Source organism: Podarcis gaigeae (assembly GCF_964106915.1).
Source record: "Podarcis gaigeae genome assembly, chromosome: 16".
Lineage (NCBI taxonomy): Eukaryota > Metazoa > Chordata > Lepidosauria > Squamata > Lacertidae > Podarcis > Podarcis gaigeae.
Window position 1 is genome coordinate 3,008,018 of NC_139693.1, and position 24,304 is coordinate 3,032,321.

At 48.5% G+C, this 24,304-nt stretch overlaps 1 protein-coding gene across 2 annotated transcripts in view; it reads right to left on the reverse strand.

Annotated features, from left to right (window-relative positions):
- Window positions 1-5,066: 5,066 nt before the first annotated feature.
- The window catches only part of CGN (cingulin), a 72,143-nt gene continuing 52,905 nt past the window's right edge, over window positions 5,067-24,304 (reverse strand). For both annotated transcript variants that reach the window (XM_083715514.1, XM_083715515.1), the window contains exons 15-21: window positions 23,056-23,217; window positions 21,004-21,093; window positions 19,973-20,056; window positions 14,376-14,494; window positions 12,651-12,759; window positions 10,649-10,812; window positions 5,067-9,848 (exon numbers count right to left, since the gene is read on the reverse strand). In XM_083715514.1, coding sequence (XP_083571640.1) covers window positions 9,707-9,848; window positions 10,649-10,812; window positions 12,651-12,759; window positions 14,376-14,494; window positions 19,973-20,056; window positions 21,004-21,093; window positions 23,056-23,217 — 870 coding nt within the window. In that variant the 3' untranslated portion in view covers window positions 5,067-9,706. The remainder of the gene's footprint in view (window positions 9,849-10,648; window positions 10,813-12,650; window positions 12,760-14,375; window positions 14,495-19,972; window positions 20,057-21,003; window positions 21,094-23,055; window positions 23,218-24,304) is intronic.

Genomic DNA, 24,304 nt, shown 5'->3' on the forward strand with positions numbered 1-24,304 from the left:
CTCCTCCCTCCCAATCGCTTTTCCTTTTGTGCTGTGTCTGTCTTATTCCTTCATGCTTCCAAGCTGACCTGGAAGGCTTTTTCAGCAGTGAACAGCGGGTTAAAAAATGCTTTGAATGGATGAATAAAAATATTCATTCTGGCCTGGTGTGAATCTCTCTCTCTCTCTCTCTCTCTCTCTCTCTCTCTCTCTCTCTCTGTGTGTGTGTGTGTGTGTGTGTGTGTGTTTCTCACCTAGAAATATGAGTGGTTGTGAATGAGAACCTAAACCAGGGTAGGCAAACTAAGGCTCGGGGGCCGGATCCGGCTCAATTGCCTTGTAAATCCAGCCCACAGAATGTCTGGGAATCAGTGTGTTTTTACATGAGTAGAATGTGTCCTTTTATTTAAAATGCATCTCTGGGTTATTTGTGGGGCGTAGGAATTCGTTCATTATTTTTTTCAAAATATAGTCTGGCCCCCCACAAGATCTGAGGGACAGTGGACCGGCCCACGGCTGAAAAAGTTTGCTTACCCCTGACGCAAAGCTACGTGGAACTGTTGCATAAATTAGGGAAGATCAGAGCAAACCTCGCTTGCACCTTCATCCTACTGAGGTTGCCCTTTCTCTATACCCAACATGGTCATGTTTTCCGTCTCGCCACAGGTATGATGTCACACCTGAGCAGGAGGGAGGCAAGTTCTGCAAACCAGGCGTCCAATTACAGAGCGATTCCTTCGCAGTCTTAGAGAGGCTCCATCACCGCAGATGGCTGAGCGGATCATTTTTGCCCTGTGAATCACCCGGCAGACACGCAACATCTGGCCAAAGGTGGTGTTTACAGGATCACAACAAGGAGGCCGGAAGACTCAAGGCAAAGAGCCCATCTGCTTTCTCTCTCTTTCCGTATCCTGCTTTTATCTTCTTGTTCGGCCTGCTGTTGTAAACAAAATCTGCCCTTTTTCCCTTATGGGGTCTCCAAGAGCCCCATACTGAGAAGCAAAGCAGCTCGTAAGCCTGATCTTTATTGAGCTGTTGCAACAGGGTGCTCCCCTCACCCGCAGGAAAAGAGGAGGACCCAGGACAAAGGTGTGTCCGCCCTTATACAGACTTTTGGAATTGCCCACCCTCAAACTCCAGACCACCCCCAGAAACATCATACCTACATCACAGAAAAGGCGGTCTACAACAGAAATCTGAGTGCATTGTTTATCTCCTGCCTGGCAGGTTAATGCTCACTTGATTGGATACCCTGGGGAGCCTGGCCAGTCTTTTGTAATGATAAATAAAAAATAAATAAATAAAAAATATGCCCAGTGCTATGGATTTGATTTTTTAAAAAAAGGAGGACGGCTTAGGAATGGACAAATCTGTCAATTTCGGCTGCCATCTGCAGTTTGAGGCTTATCTGCACCAGCTTGCAATGTTCAAAGTCCTCATGATGATTTGCCAGCATCTTAGTGCGTATTTTAAAGCGTTGGGAAATGGCTGAGGTTATTGGCAGACCCCTTAATGATTTCCCTGCTTATTGTAGCCATTGTTAATGGGCCGTGCTAAGCGACGCTGGATGGTTCTTAATTGCCTTTTAATTGCCTCTTTCATTTTCTAGAAATTGTTCTGTACAGAATGCAAATCGCTGATAGAATTCAATTTGCTGCGCCATAAAACACAATCTAAGAAACAAAAGAAGCGATCGTGAAGTGGTTAAATAACTCAAGATTGAATATCGAATACAATGGGTGTTGTTATAAGAATTCGAAGGTCTCAAATACAGAATAAATGTTCATAAACATACAAGGCAAACGCACATGCTTAAGTATAGTGTCTGAGAGCAATCCTGAAGCCATTTTGACTTTCCCAAATTGACTTCAACATTTTCTCTGCAAGGAGGAAGGAAATTGGAAAAGCTTTCCAATTGTCTTTTGACCCTAGGGGCTTATACCTCCCTTTTCACATACAGTCTGGCAAGTATCTGTTAAGCTGAGCAAACTATCAGTATACAAGAGATTCAGGAACTAAAGTATTTACCATCTCAAAGGGAGGGCCAGGCTACCCAAAAAATGCACTCACGTAAGGCGTTATCAGGGATCCTGGCAGACAGGAGAGAAGCAACACTCTCAAATTTCTGCTGTAGACCGCCTCCTGTGATGTATGTATGATGTTTTTTGGGGGTGGTCTTGGGCTACAGGGTGGGCAATTTCAAAAGTCTATATAGGGGCTTACACACCATTTTTGGGGGTTCTCCTCACTCCTGTGTGTAGTGAGTGGGGACCCTGCTGCAACAGTTTATTTCCTTTAAAATAGATCGGGCTTACTAGCCGCTTTGCTTCTCAATACAGTGGATGCTTGGGTTGTGAACGTGATCTGTGCATAGCTGTCAACCATCCCTTATTTGGCGGGAAAGTCCCTTATCCCAGCGCCGTGTCCCGCTGCTGTCCCTTATTGATGATGTCCCTTAAATTTCCCGGGTTTCAAAGGAAGCAGCTCCTCTCCCTCCCTCCCTCCCTGCCGGCCAGGGAGGAGGGAGGCTCCAACTGTGTTGCTTGGCTGCGTTGCTCACCCAATAAGGAGTCTAAGAACGACTGGGGGGTGGAGCTTGCATGCCTTGTGCCAATCAAATCGGCCGCGATGCCTGGGGACTCGCCTTTGCTCAGCGCTTCCCAGCGGAGAGGTGACGGTGGTTTCCCTTGCTGCATCCCCTTTGCCGGGTTGCTGCGCTGTGGGAACCACCGCTTGAGGCTTCGTTTGGCTGCTGGCTGGGCTTTCTGCCTTTGGCTCGGAGGGGCTCAGAAGTTGAACATACCTGGGCCTGGAAAATCCCTTATTTCGGCTGCTGATCCCTTATTTTCGAGGCTTCTGTTCCCTTATTTTCAAATCTGCAAGTTGACCGCTATGGATGAATGAATGATCTGACTGCATACAAGACACCTTCCTAAGTTCCCAAAGGCTGAAGCCACACACCACAGGGTGGGAGTTCTGCTCCTGAAAGGACTGGGAAGAATAATCACCAGGAGAGTGTGGGAAACTTATCAGCTTATCAGACCAGCTTCCCCCAGCTTTGCTCAATATGTAGGCCAGGAGAAGAGGATTCGATTTCAGGGCGTGCCAGAAACCCATTCCTAGGCACCCAGCCCAGTCCTCCAGCAAACTCCCTTCACTCTTTTGAGTTATGCAACAAAGCTCTGTGCCATTTCCCCAGCAAAATGCGATACGACTGAGCTACACCAGGTTGCAGAGCCACTCTGCGTGGGCCTGGGACATGTCACAAATATTGGGACTTCCTGGTGGCCCAGGTAAGATATAGCGCTGACAAGGGTGCAGAAGTTTGCCTCCCGAGGTGGGCGGGGCCAGAGGCAAAAGTGGGAGGGGCAATGGGTGAGAGGCTTAACCTTGGACAACTGCTAGGCAAAAGCTAGAGGTTTTCACACACCTATGCACCAGGGTAAGTCTGGGGGCCGATGCAAAGAACCAGAGGGCCACATGGGGAGAAATCCAGTCGCTTCAGAGCTTAGGGACTGGCAAGGGACAGCACCAGGCCTTGAGAACCATGCTCCTGGATTTTTCTGTGGGGTACCAGTGTGGTTATTGTCATTTTAGGTGCCCGGCAAGGGAGAAAATTCTTCCCCTTTGCGTTTTTGGGCGAGGTACCACTCAATGTCGGGTCGCGGGTGGCGCTGTGGGTTAAACCACAGAGCCTAGGACTTGCCGATCAGAAGGTCGGCGGTTCGAATCCCCGCGACGGGGTGAGCTCCCATTGCTTTGTCCCAGCTCCTGCCAACCTAGCAGTTCGAAAGCACGTCAAAGTGCAAGTAGATAAATAGGTACCGCTCTAGTGGGAAGGTAAACGGTGTTTTCGTGCGCTGCTCTGGTTCACCAGAAGCGGCTTAGTTGTGCTGGCCACATGACCCGGAAGCTGTACGCCGGCTCCCTCGGCCAGTAAAGCGAGATGAGCGCCGCAACCCCAGAGTCGGTCACGACTGGACCTAATGGTCAGGGGTCCCTTTACCTTTACCTTACCACTCAATGTCAATGACTCCCTCCCTACTGTTTTCAATGCTGTCGCTGAATCAAATTGAGCTCCTGTGGGATCAGAGAGTCATTGCAGAGTTGGGAGAGATGCCTGTCTGTGAAGATAAGGTGTAGTTGTATCACTGGACTCCAGTTCCTATAAAGTAGTACCTCTGGTTACAGACGCTTCAGGTTACAGACTCTGCTAACCCAGAAATAGTACATCAGGTTAAGAACTTTGCTTTAGGATGAGAACAGAAATCGCGCGGCAGCAGCAGGAGGCCCAATTAGCTAATGTGGTGTCTCAGGTTAAGAACAGTTTCAGGTTAAAAACAGACCTCCAGGACGAATTAAGTTCTTAACCCGAGGTACCACTGTAATCCCTGGGCACCATGGCCAATGGTTAGGGATGACAGCAGCTCACATCCAACCTCTGCAAGCAGCACAACCTCTCCACTCACAACTCTTATGTTTTAAATCAGGGGTCAGCAAACTTTTTCAGCAGGGGGCCGGACTATATTAAAAATGAACGAATTCCTATGCCCCACAAATAACCCAGAGATGCATTTTAAATAAAAGCACACATTCTACTCATGCAAAAACATGCTGATTCCTGGACCATCCACGGACCAGATTGAGAAGGCGATTGGGCCGCATCCGGCCCCCAGGCCTTAGTTTGCCTACCCATGTTCTAAATGATCTTGGGACCAGTTTTACCTGTGAGATCACCTTGCCCCATGCATGCCCACTCAGCCTCTCTGATCTTTGGAACTGCCTGCCTGTTGACGTTTGGCTTTTGCCATATTCTTTTCAGCATGGACTGAAAGCGATTTTGGTTTAAGCAAACCTATCCAGACAAGTAGATGCTGACATTTTAAAAAATAATATTTTTTACTTATCTTTAAATGTTTTAATTTAAACCATCATAATCAGGCATTTTAATGATGAAAGGATAGATTCACCCAAGGCCTTTGCCACATACCAATTTGGGGGGTGGGAGAGTGGGGGTGGTCAGAAAGTCCAATTCGTATAGGACTTTAGGGGGGGTGTTGAAAAAAAATCAATGTACACGGTTGTGGTGTGGGTTTATTTTTGTTCTTTATTAAAGGAAAATAAATCTGGAGGGAAATCAAAAATTACAAATAATAAAAACCAACCCAGATCGTATATTATAGCAGCCATTTAAAACTGTACAAATCCACTGTGCTGGGGACGAGGGAACCCTCGTTACGAAAACAATCCTCTTTGATCAGGTTTTTCTCCCTCCCCCCAAATATACACGCTTCTAAATTATTGCATTACTGTTTAAAAAAGAACGAGAGAGAAAGAATCACAGCTCCAAAGACCTAGGTATAAAAACCTCACCCTCAGGTTTTGCCCCAGGGAAACTGAAGGGGGCAGGCTGAGTGGGGGGCATTCAAAACAAAGGAGCGTTTTCAAGACATCCAGTTCTGAAAACCAGGTTCCAACAAAACACCGTCCGTCTTGCCCTGACGGACGCAACGGCGCCTGCTACCAAAAGCTGGATCTCTAAACAAATGACCCGGATTGGGTTTTCATGTACCCAGAAGGTAGAACCGGGCGGTTTGTTTTGTTATTGCGACTTGAGGCCTGAAGATGCCTACTCCTTTTTTGCTCTCCGTAAATCTGAGCGGATAGTTGGCAACCTGCGGACCCCTTTACAAGACGATTACCGGTCTGAGTCACTTTATGCAACCTTCAAGAGAGGGAGAGGCAAAGTGAGAAACTCATCTGAGCCCAGAAGCTGGATAAAAGGGACAAAAACAAGGCAGGAGTTTTTTTCTCATCTCGGCCAAATGACATTTCAAAGACCTGCCACACCTTTGGCCCACCAGATGTTCCTAAACTCCCATTAGTCTTAGTGAGGATGGCCTGGGATGATGTGAATTGTACTCCAGCAACTTTTGGATGGTCAAACTGTCTCCACACCCGATCTGCAATGTAATGGCTAAATTTGACAACACAGGATGCTGATTTGAAGGCTGTGCATTGCTCCAGCTGGACACTGCAGATCAACTCATTCCACCAAATTCCTGACGCCCAGCGACTTCTGCAGTCCGAAGCCATGTTGAGGGTTGTGGAGAAGAAACAAGACGTTATCCCCACCCCGATTTGCTATGACTATAGCTCAAAGACATGGACGGTGTCGACGAAATATAAACACAAGCTCTCCCGAGAGAAAGATTTGCAGAAATAATCGGTTCAAAGACATTTGCATGAGAACACTTCCAAAACAAGGGGAGTGATCTTCCACAAATAAGATGGTAGCTCTGCTTTTGATGCTGGCTGCAATGCAGTCGAGTTTCTTGAGGACTAGATAGTGTTCTCGGCAACACACCCAGTAAAACCTCTTGGACGTTTCTGCAACCACTGAAGCAAAGAAGTTAAGATCTCCCCTCTGACCCACAGTGTATTTGGAAGACTTGTGCTGGCAGAAGGGATGAGCCTCCAGAGACTGCCAAAATAGTTGTGGGGGCAAGGTGGTGCCAGCCAGGGGGGGTGGAAACGATCTTGCCTCACTTTTTCTCCTGCCAAAGGTGTAATTTCCCCTCCCCACAAAATGCGCAGCCCTTTAAGCAGGGCTTGTTTCAGTGCAAAACAGAGTAGCCAGCCAGGAACCAGCACTTTAAAGTCGTGTTGAAATCCCTGTTTTAGCGCCATTGTGATGACGGCACAGCGCCCGCTTTTGAGAGGGGGAGCCACAAGGCAAGCAAAGATGGGACCTAGCAAGACCTCGCGGCCGGCCCATGTGTATGCAGAAGTATAAAAGGCAGAGGTGCGCATCTTGCCTTTGATGGTGCCATTCCAAGCATGGCACAGCCAGTCGGTTCCCGCGTGAAACAAGTACATTAAGAGTGAGCCCTTCTCCTGGGACACATCCATGATAAGGCACTTGGTGCAAGGCCTGGAGAGGTTAAATTGGGGCACCTGGGTACTGTTAAAGAGGGCGTAGGGAATCCTTTTGGCCCAGCAGACCAGCTCCGACATATGGGTGGGGCAATGCTCCTGTCAATTCACCTGATGTTGGGCTTTGACAGGTGGGCAGTCACACCCAACCTATCAAAGCTGCTTGTGCAGTGCTTCCCAGGCGCCCGACTGAGTTTGGGGAGCGGCAAAGCCCTTTGTGATATCTAAACTTGGCCTTTCTCGAGGTCTGGCAAAAGCGCTTTCTGCAGGAAGCGGCTGCGCAGTCCCGTTTGCCTCACGGGGATTGCAGCTGTGAAGTGTGGCGATTCAGCCTCCCCACCCCATAGATTGGCTGTGCAATCAAGTTCCCCCTACAAGGAACTCTTCTGCGCAGCCGACCTCACCACACTGACATGCCCCACACCTGATGTCACAGGTGGTTGCGGTTTGGGGCGGAAACAGCCTCGGAGGCTAAACGGAGATCCACGCCAGGCCACATCCACATCTGGCCTGTGGGTCCGAGGTTCCCCACGCACTGTGTTAAGGGGACAGGGTGGAAAAAGCAGCCCTTACTAAGGTTTGATAACGCAGCCGTATTCTGCTGAGCGACACAGTTGCATCCTCCGACGCCCAGTCTTGTGCGAAGCAGAGTTTTCCCAAGGAGAAGTCCACAAACCCCCAAAATTGTCACGGAGGCGTTCTTCCACGGAGTTTGGAGCTCATGTTCCACCTTCGTGATGCCCCAACTGGAGACATGGCACAGCGATCGGCCCAGGAAGAAAAGGGGCAGAGGGGTGTGCGTTTTGCAAACACGCCGACAGTCGCACGCGAAGGATTGCGTGTGGTGCCTCCGAGAGAGCCAGTGGTTGCAGCGGGGGCAATATCGTACCCTCGGCTGTTAGGTAGCGTCTTAGCCAAGCGAGGGCTCCAAAGGGCAATCAGAAAAAAGAGCTATTGCTGTTCTCCTGTCCCCCTGACAGAGGAAACTGTCAGCATGGATCCGAGAAGAGTATCTTCAGAACTGGCCGTCCCGATAGGGTTGCGAGACCAGAGTCTGGCTTTGCTGTTGCTTTAGGAATCAGGAGCGGAAAACCCGACGGCCACGATGGGACATAGTTTATATACAAATAGGGAACGGGGACACATGGCTTCTCCAGATCTCGCCGGACTCCCAACATCTGTCATTTGGGGCTGATGGGAAGTCCAGGAACATCTGGCTCCCCACCCCGCATTCAGAAGACCACGGAGATTTTTCTCTCTTTAAAATTTCCATGCTGGAGACGGCAGATTTCATGAACTCATCAGCAGACAAGAAGTTCGTCTGACACGGCCACCATCCAGCCGGGTCGGTCCTGGCCATTGGCAGCTGGAGTCAAACAGAGGTTCACCATTCCTGGAAGGGGTTCCTCAGGTTAGTCTTGGCCTCGTTCCCAACGCAGAACCCAAAACGCCTTGAAGAGAACGCCAAGGAATGGTGCCTCGCTGATGGAAACTGGGACTGCTGTTCCCTCCAGATCTTATTGGCCTACAACTCCCATCAGCCCCAGCCTGGATGGCCAAGGGTCAGAGGTGACAAAGAGCTGTCTGCAGGGCGCCAAGTTGGCTACCATGGCTCGATGGCCCCAGCCAGATCCTCTCTCCCTGCAAAATGAAAGGACTGACATTTGGGGAACGGTTCGGAAGAGAGCCCCAGTTCTGCAAAATGGCGGCTGGCTACCCGGGATGGTGGTAACACAAGCTGGTTCTAATTTACGCTGCTCCAGTCAGCAAGAAGCTTAAAATGGAGGGATGTCCTATTGACCTCGCCATCAACGTTTCAATGGCTGCTTGCCCAATTTCTGCGTCAAGGCAGTCACTCGCGTTGCCATCCCAGGCAAATCCCAAACGACGTTTCAGAATCCCGTTGCTGAAAGATTCATCTTCACTTCCTGGGCGAGACGGTTTCAGGTGACGCATTTAGGAGAGGGTCGTCCGAGGACGTGAACGGGAAATTCCAGAAAGGGGAGCAGGGCAGATGTCCAAAGATGAAGCAGGGATCGGCTTCGAGGGTCTCGGTGGCAAGAAAAATCTATGATCAGAGATAGGTGCCCAGCAGGAAAGTCACAAATCATCTCTTCTCAACCCAAGCGCCTGTTCTTGAAGACTCAATGGGATGGACAAGGGCACAGCGATCAGAATCAGTAGTTAAGGCCACCTGAGGATCTGTTTTCTGCAGACCCATATATACATGTACCGCAAAGGGGGGGGGGGCGGCTCCAGGTCTCCCCCCCTCCCAAGACACATTCCACTATCTCCCCAGATCCCTCCATGAAACATTATTGCACATCCAAATTTGGAACACATGCAAAATTGACATACATACACAGGCCCTATATATATATATCTATATATACATACACATACATATGCAGAAAATTAAAATTTTGGTTTAGAAAAAGCAAAAAACTGGAAGATTCTATTTCTTAATCATTCACCAGTTGCCCTGAGAACCAGATCGAGGGGGGTTTAAAAAGAGAGAGAGAGAGAGTTCTGTCATCATTTCCGTTTTACGACCGGCCTCTCGCTGCCCCATAGCAAGCAAAAGAAAAAAGAATAAACATAAAAATATATCCTTCACTTCGATAAAGAGGTCTGTTTCCATCTTCAGGCACACAACATTTCGGAGAGAGGAATCTTCCGGCTGCTTCGCCAGGGACCGGCAAACGCGAGGACGGCACTTCGGACGGGTTTCGAAGTGTTTTAGAAGTTCAGGCGTTCTGACGGGATCCGCAAAGGGGTCAGCCGGAAGATGCTAACAGGAGCTGGTCTGGAGGTTCCCTTCTGTCAGAAGCGAGGCGATGGAGGACGGGCCGTAGGCGCTGTCAAACTCCTCATCGGAGCTCAGGTGATCGTCCTTTAGGGACGACTCGGCTGTGGACCGGGCTGCCTTGCGCCTGGTGGAGAAGGGAGAGAAAGGTTAAGGGGCAGATTTCCATTCCCTAAGAACCTGGGAATTGAGGTAGACTGCCTTTGGGGCTGGAGGTTCCATAAGTACATCACAGAGCCATGCACCTGGGTCAGGCCAAAGGGGGTCTATCTAGGCCAGCATTCTGTTCTTGCAGCGGCCAATCGGACACCCCAAAGATGATGATGATGATGATGATGATGATGATGATAATAATAATAATTTATACCCCAGCCCTTCCCAGTTCAAAAACTGGGCTCAGGGCGGCTAACAACAAATTTAAAACACTTAATTGTAAAAGCAGCATAAAGTACAGTATAAAAACATGAATAACAATAAAAATCAAAAATCAATTTAGGGGAAATAAGCCTTAGATAATCCCCAGGGCTAGCTGGCTGAATTGGTCCTACTTGGGCCAGCGAGGAGGCCAGGGGAGAATTAGCTGTGGGGTCTCAGAGCGGGTGATCTTCATAAAAAGGGGAGGGAAGAGAAGGGAAATAAAAGATCAGGCTGAATTCAAATTAAAGGCCAGGCGGAATAGCTCTGTCTTACAGGCCCGACGGAAGGAGGTTAAATCCCGCAGGGCCCTGGTCTTATGGGACAGAGCATTCCACCAGGTCAGAGCCATCACTGAGAAGGCCCTGGTGGAGGATAGTCTGACTTCTTAGGGCCCAGGACCTCTAAGCTATGGTTCTTCATGGACCTTAAGGTCCTCTGCAGGGCAGACCAGGAGAGGCCCCCACGCAAGAACCATTTCCTCAGGACCCACAAAGGGTCCGCCCTTCTTACCAGAGGTCCTTCTCCAGGGACTTGACGCGGCTCTGGAGCTGCTCATTGGTCTCGTGCTGCTCCTCCAGCTCCCGCAGGGCCTTCTTGCGTGCACCTTCCAGCCGCTCGATCTCCTCTTCTGCCTCGTCCACTTGCCTCTTCAACGCCTTGACCCTCAGGCTTAGCTATGGGAGGAAGGAAGGAAGGCCTGCTCAGTTTGACTCAGGGATAGCAGCAGGGAGATCTGGGATGCCCTGGCAACTGAAGGGCCCAGCAGAGACCTCATAAATACATGCTGGCTAATTTAAACCCCCCCCCCCTTAAGGAGTGGAATCATCATACAGCAGGGTCTTTCCCTTTTAAACCTTCCAGTGCAGCAGAACCTGTCCTTTGGAACTCCCTGCCAATGGACACCAAGGAGGCAGCCTTTACTGAACTCTTTTCTTACAAATCATCATAATTATTAATATTATTTTCGCTGACCTCTTTTCAGCGTCCCCTTGAAACATTTTTGTTTAAGTTTTGAAACTTAGTTTGAGATTATATTATCAGTAGTGAATATGTTAAAATTTGTTGTAAAACCTAATAAAAATTATTATTATTTTTTAAAAAAGGAAAGCCTATCTAGACACGGAGAAGCTGCATGTTTTATCTCTTTCTCAGCTAGAGTTGATTTCAGTAATATTTTTAACACCTATTTTTAATAGCATTTCAAATCAACGATTTTAGCATTTGGTTTAACAATCCAGCAGGAAAAAGATAAATAAGTGGCAACCAGGCAAAAAGCACTCAGTTGCAGAAGATGAAGCTGGGGCTATTTGTGTGCAAAGCACACAATCTTGGGCCCTCCCTGTAAAAGTAAAAGTAAGGGTCTAGTCCTCAAGGTTCTGGTTTTAAGCAGAGGAAGCTCTCAGGTCCACCTGGCTCCAAAGGCTGGTTGTTCTCTTTTGAAAGAAAACTACATGAAAATGATGTATAGATGGTATATCACACCAGTACAAATAGCAAAAATGTACAAAACCAGGTCAAATATATGCTGGAGACGTAAAGAAAAAGAAAGTACCGTATTTTTTGCTCTATAAGACTCAATTTTTCCCTCCTAAAAAGTAAGGGGAAATGTGTGTGCGTCTTATGGAGCGAATGTAGGCTGCGCAGCTATCCCAGAAGCCAGAACAGCAAGAGGGATTGCTGTTTTCACTGCGCAGCGATCCGTCTTTCTGTTCTGGCTTCTGAGATTCAGAATATTTTTTTTCTTGTTTTCCTCCTCCAAAAACTAGGTGTGCCTTGTGGTCTGGTGTGTCTTATAGAGCGAAAAATACGGTACTTTTTATCATATGTGATGGGAATGCAGAGAAGTTAAAAAAAATTGGGAAATGATATATAACGAACTGAAAAAAATGTTTAAAATGACATTTGTAAAAAAAAAAAAAAACAGAAGCATTTTTGTTAGGGACTGTAGGACAAGACCTGTCAAGAAAAATAAATAACTTATTTATGTATGCTACAACAGCGGCAGGAGCCTTGTTAGCACCAGGATGGAAGAATGAGGAAATCCCAACGAAAGAACAGTGGCGAGAAAAACTGATGAGCTATGCGGAATGGGCCAAATTGACATACAAACTGCATGATAAGGACAATCGTGACTTCAAGGAAGAACTTTTTACAAATTATCTAAAAAGACAACAAAAAGATTTGGACTCCGTGGCAGGTTTTGAATAAACACCCACAAATTTATTAGTTGAATACATGATAGATAGGACAAGGATAGGGACAATTTTATAATATGCAGAGAACAATATGTGCAAAGAAACCAGAGAGGGGAGAAAATAATGTAATTGAATATTTGGATTGATAATTTGTTACGTTGAAATGGTCTAATAAGAATATTTTTTTAAAAAAAACACACCACAAAGGCTGGTTGTGGTGGTCCAAGATTTCAGAAAGGGACATCTTTCTACAGCCCTGTCTGGAGATGCCTTTGGGGGGTCTTCTGAGCCCCCCTGCCCACCCCACCCCAGCTCACCTGGTCCTTCTGGTCATTGACATGCTGCCTCTCATCATCGATCTGGATGGTCAACTCCTTGACCTTCCGCTCCAGCTTGCGGTTCGAGGAGACCAGGACGCTCTTCTCCCTGTGGCGACATGGAAGGAAAAGGAGGGAGCTGACTTCTGAAGAGTCTGACCACTGAGCTCAGCACTGCCTGCACTGAGCGGCAGCAGCTGTCCAGGGCTTCAGGCAAGTGACATTTCCAGCAAGACATGGAGGTGAATTCTGGTGCCGGAGGAGACTCTTGAGAGTCCCATGGACTGCAAGAAGATCCAACCTCTCCATTCTGAAGGAAATCAGCCCTGAGTGCTCACTGGAAGGACAGATCCTGAAGCTGAGGCTCCAAGACTTTGGCCACCTCATGAGAAGAGAAGACTCCCTGGAAAATACCTGATGTTGGGAAAGATGGAGGGCACAAGGAGAAGGGGATGACAGAGGACGAGATGGTGGGACAGTGTTCTCGAAGCTACCAGCATGAGTTTGACCAAACTGCGGGAGGCAATGGAAGACAGGAGGGCCTGGCGTGCTCTGGTCCAGGGGGTCATGAAGAGTGGGGCACAACTAAACGACTAAACAACAACAACAATAGAGGTTCTGGGGCTCTTCCACAAGCAAGGCAGGTGCTGTGTTGCTTGTCCGAGGCACAGAAGGAGGGGAAACTTTGGTCCTCGCGGTGTCACTGAACTACAACTCCCATCAGCTTCTACCTCTCTTTGAAATCAGAACCAGTGAAGGCGGTGAAGGTCCTGTGTGAGTTTCTGGAGGCGGTTGGAGGATGGATGGCGGCTAACAGATTGAGGTTGAATCCTGACAAGACAGAAATACTGTTTCTGGGGGACAGGGGGTGGGCAGGTGTGGAGGACTCCCTGGTCCTGAATGGGGTAACTGTGCCCCTGAAGGACCGAGTCATTTTGGACTCACAGCTCTCCATGGAGGCGCAGGTCAATTCTGTGTCCAGGGCAGCTGCATACCAGCTCCATCTGGTACGCAGGATAAGACCCTCCCTGCCCACAGACTGTCTCGCCAGAGTGGTACATGCTCTGGTTATCTCCCGCTTGGACTACTGCAATGCACTCTACATGGGGCTCCCTTTGAAGGTGACCTGGAAACTGCAACTAATCCAGAATGCGGCAGCTAGACTGGTGACTGGGAGCGGCCGCCGGGACCACGTAACCCCGGTCTTGAAGGACCTACATTGGCTCCCAGTACGTTTCCAAGCACAGTTCAAAGTGTTGGTGCTGACCTTGAAAGCCCTAAACGGCCTCAGCCCAGTACACCTGAAGGAGCGTCTCCACCCCCATCGTTCTGCCCGGACGCTGAGGTCCAGCTCTGAGGGCCTTCTGGCAGTTCCCTCCCTGCAAGAAGCCAAGTTGCAGGGAACCAGGCAGAGGGCCTTCTTGGTGGTGGCGCCCGCCCTGTGGAAGGCCCTCCCATCAGATATCATCTGAGACCCCACAGCTAATTCTCCCCTGACCACCTTGCTGGCCCAAGTAGGACCAATTCAGCCTGCTAGCCCTGAGGATTATCTAATTGATTTTTTATTTTTATTGTTATTCATGTTTTTATACTGTATTTTATGCTGCTTTTTAAACTAAGTGTATTATTATTATTATTATTATTAATTACTGAGCAGGGTACCCGAACCCCGGTTTCCCCCATGACACTCTGACCACTACCCCACACTGCCTCACCACGACTTACCTCTCTTCAGCCTGGAGTTTGTCCTGAAGCTCTTGAATGCGCGATTCCAGCTGGGAGACGTTGGCGCTGGGCTTCTGGAGGACCTCGCTGCTGGTGAGGCGGCTTTTCAAGTCTTTGTTCTGGAAAGAGAGATTTGGAAGCAGGGAGGTTTAGAGGGGAAATGACCAGCGGCCGGGGACAAGTTCCTGCATGACCTGTGTTAAGTTGTGGGTGAACATATCAGACGACACAGGGTTCAGCCAGCCTGCTTATATAGAGCTCCACTACAACGCAACAGTAACCACTTTCTGTAACTATCCAATCACTGAACGTCACTTTCAATCCCTTATTTGCATATGTGGACCTGAGTGAAAACTATCTACAGTATCCCCCTGCTGGCCCAGGGTGAGAACTTCAGTACATAACAATGTGGAAGGGACTTCTGTGGCTAGGGTTGCCACCTTTTCTCTGACAAAATACTCTCTACAATATCCTTTTTGAGATGAGGGCACCAGCCTTTCAGAAGGTCTTTGCGTGCATGGGGAAACTGAGGCAGAAAAGGACTGGAGAACACAGCGCTCTGGTCTTCATTGGACCAATACTTTCATTAAAAGCCTCTTGCAGGATTAAGAAACCAGAAGCCTTTCTACTTGGAATAATAGGGCTGGAATTGCCCCAAAAAGATGGTAGGTTGTTTTCGTACGCCGCCACAACGGCAAGACTTTTACCAGCCAAAAACTGGAAATCGCAAGAGATACCAACGGTAGAAGAATGGCAGATGAAGATGTTGGACTTTTCGGAGCTGGCCGACCTGACTGGAAGAATCCGCGACCAGAAAGAAGAGGCGACATAAGAGGACTGGAAGAAATTCAAAGAATATCTAGCTAAATATTGTAATGTAAGATAAATAGAAAATTCCTGGAAGTAACAAATAGGCTTAGGGGTAGAATAAGAATATGTGTTAGCAATTATTTTGGATTTCAATATGAATAAAGGAGAAGAAGTTAAATGAAAGAAGTTAATATTATTGGAAGTAAGAATTTGGAGAACTGCTAAACAGGTGATATAACAAAATTCAGTTAGAGGGGATTTGAGGAAGTCAGTTATTAATGTAATGAAATTAGGAATTTGAAGTAATAATTTTTCTTTGTGCTATTTTTTGTTGTGTGTTTTTGTAAGGTTTTTCTTTTTACGTGATAAATGCAGAAATCAATTAAAAAATTTGGGGGGGAGCCTTTTTCAGGTGGCTTCTGGCTGAGTCAGCAACTTGGAGTTATGAGCAACAAGCTGGAGAGCAAACAGAAACACATACACACACAAAAACACAAACTCCGGCTGCACAGGGTTATGTAACGTCCCGGGCCGGGCTGAACAAAATTCCCCTCCCCGCTTCAGAAAGCAGGAATTTTGATTAGCAGAGTTACATAACAGTAATAATTGCTTTCCCCTTGCTTTGCAGTGCAGCCAAGTTGGGTGATGGTGGGAGGCCTGGTTTTGCTGCTTTTCTTTATGAAAGAGAGAGAGGAATGCAAAAAAGAGCTCCTGTTCTCTCTCATCTGTGTTCAGACATGTCTTGGGCCACAGCTCTCAAACCGTAGCACAGACAGGGAAGCGCAGCCCATAGAGACCTCTGAAAAATCCCTTAGAAATCTGGTTTTCGTTTAAACAAAACAAAAGGGGATGAAGAAAGAGGCTAGTCCTCATGGAGGTCGAGAAAAGCGCAGAGGCCTATCGGAAAGAGGTTTTCTTTCAGGCCGCAAAGCAACCTGAGTTTTGGGCTAAAACTCCAAGGCTGGCGCAAAAAGGATAGCAGGCAGGCAGGCTGGACTACTAGGGAAATGGTAATATGAATAATAATCCTAAATTAACTGCAGCGAAATGAGGACCCCCTGCAAAATTCGACACCGCAGCAGGCAAGCTTCCCTGTTCCACAGAACGCCTTTCTGGGCGATCCCTCCCTTTCCATTTATAACGAATATTCAGAAATGGAGAAGCGCTCTGCTGAGCTCAGAGGCTTGCTCACCGCTCTGCAATGTTTCGAAACAAACCGGTTCTGTTTTGTTGCTTAAAACTAGGACTAATGTAATGCGTTAATTAGTAAGCGTTTGGTCATTTGGCCCAATTAAGGGCCAAACGAGGCACGAGCCTGTTCACGCGCTTGTCTTCCTTCCCCGGGAACAAAGAGGGAGGGCACCAAGTGCGAGAAAATGGGGTGGTGAGGAACAGGCTCAAATATCCCCTTCCTTGCTCCCCAAATTCAGTTTTATTCCTCCCACAGAATAGTAGAATTACAGAGTCTGGAGGAACACTAGCCAAACCCCCGCAATTTCTTTTTTAAAAGCTGTGAATGTGGCCCCCAGACCCCTTTCCTTGGCCCCTGGGACTCTCATAAAGGGTGGGGAAGGCAGCTCAGAGGATGCAATGCCTGCCGCCAATTTGCTTTTTACTATCTAATGTGGTTTTAACTGATGTCGCTTAAGTTCATCACTGTGTTCCCACCATCCACGAATCTCTTGGTGTGAGGGGGGTGGTTTAATAAATGCAATTTAAAAATCCAGTAAAATTCCTGGGAAGGAAAGGGATCGGAAGCACCCAGCCGCACCCCCTGCAACCTTTTCATACTTTGGCTCAAATGCACCAACTTAAAAAAAAACAAAACTCTTTCCATGGTAGCTGTGATTCCTGGTTTGGACTAAATAACTCTTGAGGTTCTTTCCAACTGCACAATTCTAGGATTCTGCAGGCAATATTAGTCATACACAAGAGTAGACCCATTTGAAACTAATGGGTCGAGTGACTCATGCCTACTAATGTCAATGGGCCTCCTCAGAGCATGACTAACGCTATAAAATCCTACGGCTGCAGGTCTCTTCCCATACAACCCAGGGCCGAGTAGAAGTTTATGCAAGAAAGCTTCTGATCTATTGCTTTAAAAACAAACAAGAGCCATCCCACAACTGCTGGTTTTCAGCGCTGTAAGAAAGCTTCCATTTCCCTCCCACCTGCAAAAAGGAATGTTGGGAACTATAGTTTGAGGGTGCTGGGAACTGTAGCTTTGGAAGTTCCCAGGATTCTCTGGGTGGAAATAATGTGCTCTAAATGTATGGCACGTAGGCCAGTCTAAAATTAGCGGCTCTCCAGGGCTCCAACTCCCAGCAGCCACAGGGGTTGCTGGGAGTTGTAGTCCGGCGGCGCCCAGAGGATCGCAGATGTTCTAGCCCCATACCTGTTGAAAGAAACAGGTTTCACACACACACACACACACACACACACACACAGAGGCAAGACGTAGCTCAGCTTCTCGTGAACCTGGCGGCCTGGGAGAGGGTGATAATACAAGAGGAAAGTCTGTTTGCAAAGGACAATTGCAGGGGGATGGTCTGAATGACATTGTGGGGTGCCTTCCAGCTATGCAATTCTACAATAAAGGTCTCTACGGGGAACGCTCTGAGCCGCACGTGGCCGGCGTCCAAGCAGAGTGTCGCCTGGACTGTTTTCACCCTCATTAATTGCACAGCAACAGCGGCTCGTTTATTGAAATGTCTCGTGGGGTTGGATTTTGAAATGGTGCAAATTACATAACTTGTCTTGTCACCCCCCCCCCAACTGCTACAAGCCCAGACAGGCAGGGCTCCTGCAGACGCAGAAGGCAAATCTGGTGGGGAAAGAGACTGCTGGGGAAGTTTCCAGGCCCAAACCCGCTTCCGAACAACAACTGCTTCAAACAGAGCCAGAACCACCTTCCACCGTCCGAATGCCAGTTGGGGGGCAATATTAAACCACTCTGGGAATTTCAGCTCTGTGAGGGGGAATAGGGAGAGGGGGCCTCCTAGCAAACCGCAGCTGCCAATTTTATTTTATTTTTGAATTCTCATCTTTATTTTAAGTATTAAATCCCTCCACTGCAAAAGAACAAAAAAAAAAAAATAGAAAGCAAATCACCTCACATACAAATCATAAAATTCTTCCATAAATTGTGACTTCCCTCATCCTCAATATGGGTCCATCATTACCTTGTTGACTGCATATTTTTGATTGTTCGTATTCATGGTAGAATATATCATTGCAGAAGTTATTCAAAAGATGTCAGAGATTTTATCTGAGAACAATATAATTAGAATAGATCCCTTTCTTTATTAAACTCTTGGTTTGTCTGATTCCTAATTTTCCCTGTCATCTTTGCCAATTCTACATATTCAAAGAACTTCGCCTGCCATTCCAATTTAGTTTGGATTTTATCTCCCTTCCACCATCTGGCACTGCCAAAATTATTTGATGGGGAAGCAAAGCGCTCTCTATTTCTGGTGTGAACTTGGGACTCAGAAGGTTTAGAAACAGAAGCAACAATAGCTGAAATATCGTCTTTGGGTGAGACATGGGCTGGATAAAAAGACGCCGGACTTTAAAATCAAAATCAATAAATAAACCAGCCCCACGTCACCAACATTATAAGCTTCTGGGTGGTCTAAGTAGACCACAAGCTGAACATGAGTCAACCGTGTGATGCAGCAGCAAAAAATGCCAATGCTATTCTAGGCTGCATCAACAGAAGTCTAGAGTCCAGATCAAGAGAAGTAATAGTCCCCACAGGAGAGATGTATGGAAGTGAGAGCTGGACCATAAAGAAGGCCGAAGAATGGATGCTTTTGAATTCTGGTGCTGGAGGAGACTCTTGAGAGTCCCATGGACTGCAAGAAGAACAAACCTCTCCATTCTGAAGGAAATCAGCCCTGAGTGCTCACTGGAAGGACAGATCCTGAAGCTGAGGCTCCAAGACTTTGGCCCCCTCATGAGAAGAGAAGACTCCCTGGAAAAGACCCTGATGTTGGGAAAGATGGAGGGCACAAGGAGAAGGGGACGACAGAGGACGAGATGGTGGGACAATGTTCTCGAAGGGACCAGCATGAGTTTGACCAAACTGCGGGAGGCAGTGGAAGACAGGAGTGCCTGGCATACTCTGGTCCAGGGGGTCACCAAGAGTCGGACACGACTAAACAACTAAACAACAACAAGGGTGCTGAGAGTTTATAGGAGATCTCTGTTCCCCCTTCCCAGAGCTACAATTCCCAGAGGTCAGAGCACACCTGGAATCCTGTGTCCAGTTCTGGGCACCACAATTTAAGAAGGATGTTGACAAGCTGGAAGGTGTGCAGAGGAAGGCAACCAAGATGATTGAGGGTCTGAAAACCAAGCCTGAGGAGGAATGGTTGAAGGAGCTGGGTACATTTAAGCCTGGAAAAGAGGAGACTGAGAGGAGATATGAGAGCCACCTTCAAATATCTCAAGGGCTACTGCATGGAAGATGGAGCAAGCTTGTTTTCTCCTGCTCTGGAAGGTAGGACTCGAATCCATGGCTTCAAGTTCCAAGAAAGGAGATTCCATCTAAACATCAGGAACAGCTTCCTGACAGTAAGAGCTGTTTGGCAGTGGAACGGACTCCTTCAGGAAGCTGTGGACTCTCCATCCTTTGGGTGGTGGGGGAGCAGAATCAGCCGGTTATTATCCGCATAACTTTAAAATCATATGTGGTGGCAGCGGGAGGATCCCTGCAGCCTCCGATTGCTGAGTCGGCAAAGAGATGGTGCAGACCTGACCGAACACGCCAACGGCAGCCTCACCTGTCTTTCCAGCGATATCTTATCACACTCCAGGTCCTGCCTCACAGAGCGCTCTTGGAGGAGTTCGGCCCGCAGCTGGTCGATCTGGAGGGAAACAGAGAAAGGAGACAGTGTTTTGTCAGCAGAGCACCCTGGCTGCGTCAGACAACAACAACAATAATAATAATAATAATAATAATAATAATAATTTTATTTATATCCTGCCCTCCCCAGCCGAAACCGGGCTCAGAACGGCTCACAACAATAAAAGTAACAGAGTTTACATAAAATCACAATCAATTGATTGAAATGCATTCTAAAACCAATTCATTCTAAAATCAATTCAAAATCAAATTGATGGCAACCACTGGGCTAAAGTTCTATGTGTATTACCGAAGGAGGGGGGTCAGACTGTGCCTTGGCCAAAGGCCAGGCGGAACAGCTCCGTCTTGCAGGCCCTGCGGAAAGAGGTCAAGTCCCGCAGGGCCCTGGTCTCTTGTGACAGAGCGTTCCACCAGATCGGGGCCAGTACTGAAAAGGCCCTGGCCCTAGTTGAGACCAATCTAACCTCCCTGTGGCCCGGGACCTCCAAGATGTTTTTGTTTGAAGACCACAAGGTCCTCCGTGGGACATACCAGGAGAGGCAGTCCCGTAGTACACCGTAGTATCCCAACCTAGTGCACTGATGCAGCCTGCAGCCAGCTATGCCCATCTCAGTCCAGCCACCAGGCGAACTAGTTTGTTTGTTCAGGGTGCCAAGAGTTGTTAGAATATTCCAGGCATCCCCAACCTGCGGCCCTCCAGATGTTTTGGACTACAATTCCCATCATCCCTGACCACTGGTCCTGTTAGCTAGGGATCATGGGAGTTGTAGGCCAAAACATCTGGAGGGCCGCAGGCTGGGGATGCCTGGAATATTCTAACAACTCTCAGCACCCTCAACAAACTACACTTCCCAGAATTCCTTGGGGTTTAAAGTGGCACAACGCTGCTTTAGATGCAGCCCGCGTTTTGCAAGCGGCCAAGATCTCGACAGGCGCCATCTCCCCCACCTGGTCTCTTGTGCGGTTGATCCTCTCCGTCAAGAGTTCCACCGTGTTCCTTTCCTCGTCCAGCTCCACTTCGAGGCGTTTCGATTTGTCCTGAAAAGCCATTTTACGCGTTTAATCAAAGGTTATCTGCTATCCCGCAGGTAATGAGTGCAGGTATCATTCAGGCAATGACATGAAGGCACCGCATTGAGCTGGCTTCAGAAATGGCACTGAAGCTCTGGAACTGTGTGGGGAAAGGCCACAATAAAATGGGGAAAACCCAACCCTGACCAGAAAAAAAGAAAGTATGACTTTAATAATAATTATCTCATTTATATACCAACTTCTCCTCCAAGGAGCTCAGTTTTTAAATTGTATTTCAACCTATATTTTAAATTGGTTCCCCCCTCCATGTTTTTATTGTAATTTTACTGGTGTTAGCCACCCTGAGCCCAGCTCTGGCCAGGGAGGGCAGGGTATAAATGAAAATTTATTACGGTGGTACCTCGGGTTAAGTACTTCATTCGTTTCAGAGGTCCGTTCTTAACCTGAAACTGTTCTTAACCTGAAGCACCACTTTAGCTAATGGGGCCTCCTGCTGTCGCTGCGCCGCCGGAGCACGATTTCTGATCTCATCCTGAAGCAAAGTTCTTCACCTGAAGCACGATTTCTGGGTTAGCGGAGTCTGCAACCTGAAGCGTCTGTAACCTGAAGCACCTGTAACCCGAGGTACCACTGTATCATTATTATTCATGTGGGCAGCATTGTTCATCCTCACAACAATCCTGTGAGGAAGGGCCCAGTGAGCTTACTGGCTGTGGACTGGGATTTGAACTCGCGTCTCCCGGGTCATAAATCTTACAACCCTAACCACCTCTAGCCAGTGGGGTGCAGTGGTCAGAGTGTGGGACTACAAACTGGGAGACCGGGGTCCAAATCCCCACTCGGCCACAAAGCTCTCGCTGGGTGATCTTGGGTCAAACCACAGTCTCTCAGCCTGACCTACCTCACAGGGTTGCTGGGAAGATAACATCAGCAGAGGGAAGAATTCTACAAGGCACCTGGAGCTCCCTGGAGGAAAGGTAAAGGGACCCCTGACCATTAGATCCAGTCATGGCAGACTCGGGCTGCAGCGCTCATCTCGCTTTATTGGCCGAGGGAGCCGATGTACAGCTTCCGGGTCATGTGGCCAGCGGGACTAAGCCGCTTCTGGCGAAACAGAGCAGCGCATGGAAACGCCGTTTACCTTCCCACTGGAGCGGTACCTATTTATCTACTTGCACTGGTGTGCTTTCGAACTGCTGGGTTGGCAGGAGCAGGGACCGAGCAACGGGAGCTCACCCCGTCATTGCGGGGATTCGAACCACCAACCTTCTGATTGGGAAAAAACAAAACCATCAGACCGCTTGGTTTAATTTCTGACTGTTTAAACTTGGGAAATAGGTTTTTGCCGTGGTTGTTTTACAAAAAAAAAGGGGGGGGCTTCATGTGGAAAAATGCAGTGTTTGCAAATGTGTTGCAGCAGGAGGAGCCGGAAAACACATCTGTGCTGTGTTGCTATTTTTAAGCACATGCAAAAATTATCAGGTTTTACCAAAATTGCTGGGGGTGGGGTGTTTGTAGCAGAGACAGAGGAACCAAACAGCTGTATGGGGGACAGACAGAGACTTTTTGGAAAGCCGCGCTGCTGCCTCCTGCTGTTGGCTAGGAGGTGTTGCATGCATGGGGGACCCAGGCCAGAAGGCACAAAATTGCTATTTTTTCTTGCTTTGACAAGGAGAGGAACCCTCCCTCGTTTCCAGTTTTCTATTCCCCTACAATTCCCAGAGTGCTCTGTGAAGGGGGAGCGATTCTTCGGCCCCTCTGGGAGCCAAATGGAGGCAGGAGGAGTCTCCCAGCAATTCCCAGGACCCTTGCCAAACCACAGCTCCCAGAATCCTTTGGGGGAAGCGAAGGCTGTTTACGAAGATGCATCGCGCCGCTTTAAACGTGTGCTGGAGCCACAGGGTCTGGAGGTCTGCTGGGATTCTCAGTTCAGGAAAGAGGAAGGCAGGGGAGGGTGGAAATGCAAACCTCCAGGGCCTTGACTTGCCGGGATCGATCGTCTTGCGACCTCCGCTTGGACTCCATCTCCTGCTCCAAGTTGTGGAGCCGCTGGGCCAGGAGTTCCTTGTCCAGGACAGCGTTCTCACGCTCAGCTTGGGCGTCCTGCAGGGCTTGCTTGAGGCGCATCACCTGGAACGGAGGGAAACGGAAGCGGGTTCGCGAGGGAGTAGACCAGCATGCCTTTCTGGAGGAGTCAGAGATTCGAACCCAGGCCCTGCCTCCAACCTGGAACTTGCAGGAAACCTCCATGACCCTTGGGTGTTGCTGGACTACAACTCCCATCATCCTTAGCTGCCAGCTGGGAGCTGAAGTCCACACTTGCCCTACAGCCACACTGACTCTCCCGCCGGAGGCACTCTCAGCAGAAGCCCACAAAGCGGGAACGAAAGAGGCAGCCCTCCTCTTCCGGTGCGTTCCCCTAGCATCAGAGATAGACTTCCCCTGCACAGGGAGGTTCTGTCCCCAGCTATCGGGAGTGAATAAGGATGCTGGATCAGGGCAAGAGGCCCATCCAGCACCCACTGGGAAAGGGGGGGCGGAAGGCGCGGGGACCAAAGAGTAGGAAGAACCAATGGTTATCTCCCGCTTGGACTACTGCAATGCGCTCTACGTGGGGATACCTTTGAAGGTGACCCGGAAACTGCAATTAATCCAGAATGCGGCAGCTAGACTGGGGACTGGGAGCGGCCGCTGAGACCACATAACACCGGCCTTGAAAGACCTACACTGGCTCCCAGGACATTTCAGAGCGCAATTCAAAGTGTTGGTGCTGACCATGAAAGCCCTAAATGGCCTCGGTCCAGTATACCTGAAGGAACATCTCCACCCCCATCGTTCTGCCCGGACACTGAGGTCCAGTGCCGAGGGTCTTCTGGCGGTTCCCTCACTGCAAGAAGTCAAGTTACAGGGAACCAGGCAGAGGGCCTTCTCGGTGGTGGCACCCGCCCTGTGGAACGCCCTCCCACCAGATGTCAAAGAGATCAACAACTACCAGACTTTCAGAAGACATCTGAAGGCAACCCTGTTTAGGGAAGCTTTTAATGTTTAATAGGTTATTGTATTTTAGTGTTCTGTTGGAAGCCACCCAGCGTGGCCGGGGAAGCCCAGCCAGATGGGCAGGGTGTATATATAATAAATTATTATTATTATTATTATATTATAGTGGCAATGAAAGGTGGAGCCGGCTAACTCTAGTTCCTCCCCATCCTTGTTCTTC